The 8,695-nt window shown below is 40.3% G+C and overlaps 1 protein-coding gene across 3 annotated transcripts in view; it reads left to right on the top strand.

The window, feature by feature from the left end:
* Window positions 1-7,694: 7,694 nt before the first annotated feature.
* PTPN12 (protein tyrosine phosphatase non-receptor type 12) overlaps window positions 7,695-8,695 on the top strand; it is an 89,834-nt gene continuing 88,833 nt past the window's right edge. For all 3 annotated transcript variants that reach the window (XM_077746924.1, XM_077746926.1, XM_077746925.1), the window contains exon 1: window positions 7,695-7,800. In XM_077746924.1, coding sequence (XP_077603050.1) covers window positions 7,702-7,800 — 99 coding nt within the window. In that variant the 5' untranslated portion in view covers window positions 7,695-7,701. The remainder of the gene's footprint in view (window positions 7,801-8,695) is intronic.

Below are 8,695 nucleotides of genomic sequence, written 5' to 3' on the forward strand. Positions count from 1 at the left end.
ACTATTGGGACTACATCAAAATAAAAAGTGTCTTCATAACAAAGGAAACAATGAAAAAAAAACCTGAAAGACAATCTGCTGAATGGGAGAAGATATTTGCAAGTGACATATCCAATAAAGGCTTAGTATCCAAAATATATAAAGAAGTGATACAAATCAGCACCCAAAAAAACCAAATAATCCAGTTTAAAAACAGGCAGAAGACACAAATAGACATTTGTCCAAAGAAGACATCCTGATGGCCAACAGACACATGAAAAAATGTTCAACGTCACTTATCACTAGGGAAATGCAAATCAAAACCACAACGAAATATCACCTCAACCTGTCAGAATGGCTAAATTCAAAAACATGAGAAACAACAAGTGTTGGTAAGGATGTGGAGAAAAAGGAACACATATGCACTGTTGGTGGGAATGCAAACTGATGCAGCCACTATGTAAAACAGTATGTAGGTTCCTCAAAAAATTAAAAATAGAATTACCGTATGGTACAGTAATTCCACTACCCAGTATTTATCCAGAGAATATGAAAACACTAATTTGAAAAGATATGCACTCCTATGTTTATAGCAGCATTATTTGCAATAGCCAAATTATGGTAGCAGCCTAAACGTCCATGGATTGATGACTGGATAAAAGGTGATATACAACTGTGTTATATATATACATATGTCATTAAAAAGAATGAAATTCTGCCAAATAAGTCAGTCAGAGAAAAGCAAATACCAAATGATTTCAGTCATATGCGGAATTTAAGAATTAAAACAAACGATCAAGGGAAAAAAAGAGGTTAATCAAAAAAGAGACTCTGAAGTACAGAGAACAAACTGGTGGTTACCAAAGGGGGTGGGTAGGAGAGGAGATGGGTGAAATAGATGAAGGGGATTAAGAGTACACTTTTCATGACGAGCACCGAGTAATGTATAGAATTGTTGCATCACAGTACTGTACACCTGTAACTAATATAAACTATACTGGAATTAAAAAGCCAAACAAAAAAGAATCCACAACTGCCTTATTCCCCTTACCCTCAGTTCCTGGTAAATGCCCAACTACTTCACGTTTCTACGAATCTGAATTCTTTACATACCTCATATAAGTGGAATCACAGTTTATTTTTTTCTAATTTTATTGAGAAGTAATTGGCATGCATCACTATGTAAGTTTAATACACATTTCATGATGGTCTGATTTATATATATTGTGAAATGATTACCAAAATTGGTTCACCTAACCTCCATTATCTCATAAAAAAGGAAAAAAAATAATTTTCTCCTTGTGATATGAACTGTTAGGATCTACTCTCTTAACAACCTTCCTATATATTATACAGCAGTGTTAACTATAATCATCATGTTGCATATTACATGCTTAGTACTTATTTAATCTTATTAAGTGGAAGTTTGTACTTTTTGCCATCTTCCTCCTAATCCTCCTCTCCCTCACCATCTACCACTAGTAAACAAAAGTCTGATCGATTTTTCTATGAACTTGGTTTCTTTTTTCCTTTTTTAGTTTCTACATATAAGTGAGACCAGTAAGTATTTGTCTCTGTCTACAATTCATTTTTAATCCAAAATATTAGCAGTCACTGAATGAAAGAGATTTTTGCTTGTTTTGTTTTGGGGCTTTCTGTTGATAATTGGGCCTGAGTCCAGTCAATACACTGGATGAATTTTATATGGTACAATCATATTTCACAGCCCCTATTAATGATCCATTCCTGAATATAGAAATTAAATGTCATTATATTGAAGGATCATTAATTAGATACTAAGGTAGTATTTGACTTTGAAGTTATCTATAAAATTTAAAATTTTCTTTGGATGTTAAATGAAATGGTATAAAAAATGTGAGATAGAAAAGTTAGAGGGTAGATTTAATTACTGTATTCACCTGCAGTTAGTATTTATTACTACACTATTTGACTTTGTTACATAACATTGGGAAATTTTTCACTGAGTGGAGAATCACCTGGGTTTTGGTTCCGGTTCTGCCATCTATATGACCTTGGGCAAATCATTTAATTCCTTTCAGCTTAGGCATTATTATTCCCAGCAGTATTCTAATCCATAAAGATGGATGGAGATAATCATACTTGGCTTATCTACCTTAGGGTAGAGTTATGGGAATGGGCAGTATTGTGTCAAAAAGCTCTGAAATATTAGCTTTGGAAATACACATTAAGGATTAAAGAAATCTCATTCTTTTCCAAACTTTTCCATTTTTATATGCTTTTTTCTAAAAATGTTATGCCATATTAGACTAAAAAGTTACATTGCTATTTTCCCCAGTTTCCTATTGGACTATATACTTCAAAATTAAACTCACAGATTAAAAATGGTCAACAGTTTTACAGGTTGTTTTTTTTTTTTTTTTTGCAGTGACTAGGTCTAGGAATGAGGGAGTAATGGATACCAGGAATAAATTAGAGAAGAATTTCCCTCCCTTCTTCATTATTCACTCTCCCGTAACTTCCTAGTTAGGAGAACTTTAGTTTGGAAGTATAGAGACGACTAAGGGGTGTTTCTACAAGACAAGTGACTATTAGAAGTGCTACTTTGGGAGATTCTCAGGAATGGTTTGAATCCTCATCTGTAGTTTCACTTAAATGACACCAGGTATTAAAGCATTGTGACTCAGTGGTTTATGCAACAAGCTCGAAACTCAGGACCTGTGGGTTCTGGCCATGTGTCTGATGTTTGTATATTACAAGTGAGCTAGTCATGCTCATTCCCATGATTTATTTAGTTTTTCATCCATTAATGAGGACGATGATAACAAATTACATCTCAGAGTTGTTAAAAAAGAACAAAAAACAACTCACAAAGAGTTATAATGTCATGAAAGCCATAACAAAGGTAGTTTTCATGAGAGAATAGATGTAAAAATACTCCAAAAGTTATAATTTCTATACCGATATAAAGCATAACCTTTACCTGAGTGAAAGGGGAAAAGAATACTGTGAATATGAAACAGGTAGATAATCCTGAAATCCATTTTGAATTATTCGTTTCAAACTCCACCCCATCCCCCAACCTTCACAAAAGTAGTAAGAAGATAAATTTTGAAAGTGGTATTTTGGCTTTCTTTTCATCCCTCATGTGTTTACCCAGAGTGAAGGTGGTGAGTGAACAGGGCAAGGGCCCACAGAAGAAGAGACAGGAGGTAAAAAAGTAAAAGGTTCAGAAATCATTCACTGTTTGTTTTTTTTTAACCAGTTTCTTATTTTGTGTTTTCAGTGAGGGTAATGGGTAGCACACTAATTCTGAAACACACCTCCTAGAAGACGAAACCGCGGCTTAGAGAGCTTAAGTGACACCCTGGGTAAGAAATGGAGTGGGCGTTTGAAACTTCTTCTCTCTCACTTCAGACACAGCCCATGCTCTTTCTTATTGCCCTGCTCTGTTTCAGGAAAAGCAGAATTTCTTTACAGAATAAATGCCAACCAACTATATCCTGAAAAGTTATAAGTAAGTCAAGTTGTTCAGGGATTCTCCCCATCTCTCTCATGGCTAAACAGGTTATACTGTGACATCTCTACATATCTCTGAATGCCTGCTTAATGTTCCTTTCTTGACTAACAAGATTCTTTATAATTTCTATTCTTACAAGGCTTCAGCCTGCCCTAATTGTACCCCACGGCATCCAGCTTCTTTCCTTGCTGTTTAATGCTCTCTAGGTTTCTAAGTTCAGACTCCAAACAGTGAGAACTGATTGGCCAACATCATGTTCCTACACCGGGCCACAGGTTGCTGGCCAGTTTTACATGGGGATTAGTTAACTTGGGTCAAGTGCGGCTGCGGCTGAGGAGGAGCAAGGTGGTCAAGTTTCTTGAGAACTGTGTGTAAGTAGGTCAGTATTCTGAAACTTAGCCTACACCATTTAAAAAATTCTCCCAAATAAGATCTGCTTTCATTTTTCTTCATTGTGTGTTTTTATTAACGATATTGCAAGGGCGCCTGGGTGGCTCAGTTGGTTAAGGGTCTGGCTAGACTTTGGCTCAGGACATGATCTCACAGTTTGTCAGATCAAGCCCCGCATTTGGTTCCGTATCTGGGATTATCTCTCTCTCTCTCTTTCTCCCCATCCCCTGAGTGTTCTTCCTCTCTCTCCTAAAGTAAATAAATCAACTTAAAAAAAAGAATTGTAAAAAAGATATTGCCATTCCTCCTATCACCTAGATTGAAAGTCTAAAAAATTTTAATAGATTTAGTTTTGTTGGGAAAGTAATGCACACACAGTAAAATATTTGCGATATAAAAGGGTATACACACCGGAAGTTGTCTCCTTTCTACCAAAGATTCTCAAAGCCCTACTAGAGGCGAGCACAGCTAACAGTTTTTGAAGTATCTTTCACAAAATTCTATGTTCAAGCCTTTTATCCACATTCTATTTTATATAAAAAAGAATACCATAAACACAATGCCTAGCTTTTCTCACTTAATAAGTAGATCTTGGGGCCTATTCCACATAAACATATAGATTATTTTTTTTCATATTTTGAATGGCTTCAAAAACCTTAATTATATGTCTGTGACTTCGTTTTTGAACTAGTCCCTTTTGAGATGCACTTTTACTACAAATAGGGCTGCAATAAGCATATGTTTGTAAACAGCTGTAAATATTATCCATAAATTTTTCAGCCAAAGCATGCATAAAGTTTCCATTTTTACACATTTATGGACAAATTGACTCCAAAGATGTTGTGTCGATTTCTCTCATCATTTGTGCATGAAAGTTTCCATTTGCCAATATCATGCATATCTCTGTGTTCTATCAACCTTTCTGATTTCTTCCAATTTGGTAATTTCAGTCATTTTTAATTCTACCTTCTTTCTTGTCCACTAAGTCACCTAGTTCTCTAAGTTCTTTGTCTCTCTCAACTCCATTTGTGTCTTTGTTTTCTTTCTTAATTTTTATTTTAGAGAGGGGGGGGCGGGGGGCAGCAGGCTCCACACTCCATGACCTGAGTCAAAATCAAGGGTCAGCACTCAACCAACTGAGCCACCCGGGTGCCTCAACCATGTCTTTGTAATTACAGTGCTATGACCTTAGTTACAGCTTTTGTTGCTTTATGTATTGGCTCCCAATACTTCATTCCATTTTCTTGCCATATTAAGTCATGATTTATCCAAAAAGTGCCAGATTACTATTTTCCTAATTTTACTTCTATTTTCAAAACACTTTGGTGACTTCCACTGACAATATGAAGTCCACATCATTCTCCAGAATCCAATCCCTATCCACTTTAGCGCCTTCACACATGTATAAAAATTCTGCTATAAACTTCTGCTTTACTGTCTTCATGTTTTTTGTTTCATCAATTCTCTTTCATGGGAGTTCTTCTTTCTGTTCAAACCCAATTTCACATATCCTTCAAGGGTATGACCACTGCATGATGATAACCAATTCACAATTGTCTCTTCTAAGAATTGTTAAACGACTCAACATCTGTATCATTCATTTGGTATCACCCATGGTATTAACTGTTTATTGTCTTTTGAACCAGGCTATAAATTCTAAGAAGCCATCCCTAAAACATTTATGTATCTTGCACAGACACACAGCATAATCCCTCATATTTACAACCCCTTATATTTTGAGGTCTTCAAAAAATATCCATAGATTGAAACATGACTTAAGTATATTAAAAAGAAGGCACTGCTAAGTCCTTGAAAAAGAGTTGAAATACATAAAGGTACATTTGTTTTCCCTAACCTACATCAGATGCCACAGGTAGCTACTAAGAACTCAAAAAACAAACAAGTGTTACAAGAAAGAGAAGTATGTCACTTATGAAGAAAGGTAAAAAGACTGCAAAAACACTAGTCAAAGTAGAGTCAATAACTCAAAACAAATAACACTTCCCATCAGACTGTCCCTAGACCGTTAGATAACTTGTCTAGCATATAGACCAATCACCCTCTGGTTTGTACATTCTCTGGATATATCAAAAGTAGAGGCACTCTATCTGCCCATTTCTTTGCTGAGAGTCTAATTTCTTTCCCAGTTCTGGAGGAAAAGGGATACCTACAGCGAGCTATTGAAGTAGATGATCAAGCCCAGATCTTAACCTTTTCTTATATCCAGTGAAACGGAATCTCAGTATCTGACTAAAGTAAAATACTCCAGACCCATGTTGTAAATAAAGCTTACCTTAGAAACCGAACTATTCCTCTAAGTGAATTTTTTTTTAACATTTTTTATTTATTTCTAGGAGAGAGAGAGAGACAGCGTGAGCAGGGGAGGGTCAGAGAGAGAGGGAGTCACAGACTGAAACAGGCTCCAGGCTCTGAGCTGGCAGTCAGCACAGAGCCCGACGCGGGGCTCGAACCCACGAACCGCGAGATCATGACCTAAGCGAAAGTCTGACGCTTAATCGACTAAGCCACCCAGGCGCCCCCCTCTAAGTGAATTTTTAAAGACAAAAGAAAACTGTATCATTTTACATATACTTATATACGCCTGTAAAATGTGTGTGTGTGTGTATATATGTAAATGCATAGTTAGAGATTTAGATGGGCACACCCTCAAGTGCCTATTTCCGAGAGGAGGAATGGATTGGTACACATTAGTTGTATTATTTTAAAGAGATATTGTGTCCTTTAAGACACAAAAAAATAAAATTTATCTTGTGACTCGTACCTATTCTCTTGAAAGAGTTTATCATTAAATGCCATAGCAGTTCTAAACATTCATCTGGGAAATGGGGGCTATCGCTCATATTTCCAATTTAGCCAAATTCCTTGATCAAGCTTATCTGTAAAAAATACTTGTGGATAGAAGTGACCAAAAAAAACAGTCTACGGATAAAACTCTTCACTTCTGTCACACTGTCACAAGTTTTCCTTCCTTGGAGGCAATATAAGCGTTGTATTGAAAACAACAAGATTTGAGTTCTAGTTTGGGCTCTGTTAAAAAATATGCTGGGGACCTTAGGCAAATCACTTTCTTTGTAAAATGGTTAATTCGACTAGGACGGATATTCTCTGATTACTAGAAGATTTACAAAATACGTATAAAGATTTACAAAAATTCATTCAATGGAGAAAAGTCTATTATTCATTTCTTAAGTGCTGCGAATCGAAGAGCAAGACAAATTCCCTTTCATTCAGCAAACACCGAAACCTCAACACAAGCGTGGTAGGTATTAGAATGCATTCCAAATCTCGGGAGCTCATTCGCGAGGGTTTGGACGGATTTTCAAAAAAGCAAAAGTCCTTTCACGCAAGAAACGTTTCCTTTTTCTTGGCCGTAGCCGTTCCCCAAAGTGCCAAGGTCTAACTGCCGTCAATAGTCAGCAAACCACTAGAAAGACGAAGACATACCTGCTCTGAAGGCGGAGGTGACACAACTACAGTTCCCAGCATGCCTCTCTCTCTCCCACCGCCGCCCTCTCCCGCCCCGCCTCCAGGACTCCCGCGGGTCGGGACTTGTAGTCTTAGCCCACAATTATGGGCGGCGCAGAAGCGCTATCGAGAGATGCTTTTCCCACTAGCAGGCCGTGGGCCCGCAAGTTCCAACTAAAATCTTACTCAACTGACGAGGGTTTATGCTGCTCAGAGGCGAATTCCCTCATTCCAGACCTCCTCAGATCTACGGGCAGCCTGGGCGGAACCACGCCCCGGAAGTAGAGTGAAGCAGTCCCGCAGACAGCTAAGAGCCTCCAGCCAGTCNNNCGGGGGGAGGCAGGAGGATGGAGCAAGTGGAGATCCTGAGGAAATTTATCCAGAGGGTTCAGGCCATGAAGAGTCCGGACCACAATGGGGAGGACAACTTCGCCCGGGACTTCATGGTGAGTCCTTCCCTTTGCTGTCGCCTCCTCTCGCCGGCACCGGAGCCCACCACCGCCTCGCCCGGCCGGCCCGGGCCGCCAGCGCTTTGTGTGCGGCTGAGAGGAGAGGGGCGGAGTGGCGCGCACCAACTCCTCAGGGCCGGGTGGTCTCGAAGGCCGGCGGGAGGTGAGACCGCCTCCGCCGCTCGGCCGCCTTCCCTCCCATCCCGCTTTCGCAGCCCCCTCCGCGGGCGCCCGGGGCGCGAAAGGAGCGGCCCCGGCCGAGCTCGCACTCTGCACCACCGCCCGCGACCACCTATTGTTTTCTCGGGCCGGGAATCGGAGGCGAATGAGGTGCAGACCCGGGGCGGGAGGGGGGCTCGCTCTCCACCCCCCACTCCCTATCCAGCTTGCCTCCCCTGGGAGGGTCGAGGTAAGGTGTCTACCCTGGGAGGAGAGCAGATCGCGGCTGATGGAGAAACGGGGCTGTTGAGGTTGGCATTAACTCGTGGGGTCCCTTTGCTCAGGCTGGTCTCCGAAGTGGGCAAGGTAGGAGTTCTGCCGGTTTTTTGGGGGTTCGCAGTTATTATTCCAAGGCTTGGGAAAGGATTGTCCGTAAGGAATCCCGTGGTTTGCCCAATTCCATTTACCCTCGTCCGGTCTCTTGTCTCCGGAGACCCAGGTTTGAGATGGCGTTGGGGTCATCCTGACTTCAGGTTGAGGGGGTAAGTGTGTGTGTAGAGGGGGTGGTTATCCTGAAGGAAGCCTACTTCGGATTCCCTAGGGGATATTGCCGAAGGCGGAGGGGATGTGACTATCACTTCCTATCCGGGGTGGGGGTGGGGAACTTGGGAACAATAGTCCTGGTGGGGCGGAGGCAACGAAAAGGGCCGAAGCCCTGAACCGGGAGATAACC

Source organism: Crocuta crocuta, unplaced genomic scaffold, assembly GCF_008692635.1.
Source record: "Crocuta crocuta isolate KB4526 unplaced genomic scaffold, BGI_CrCroc_1.0 scaffold396, whole genome shotgun sequence".
NCBI lineage: Eukaryota > Metazoa > Chordata > Mammalia > Carnivora > Hyaenidae > Crocuta > Crocuta crocuta.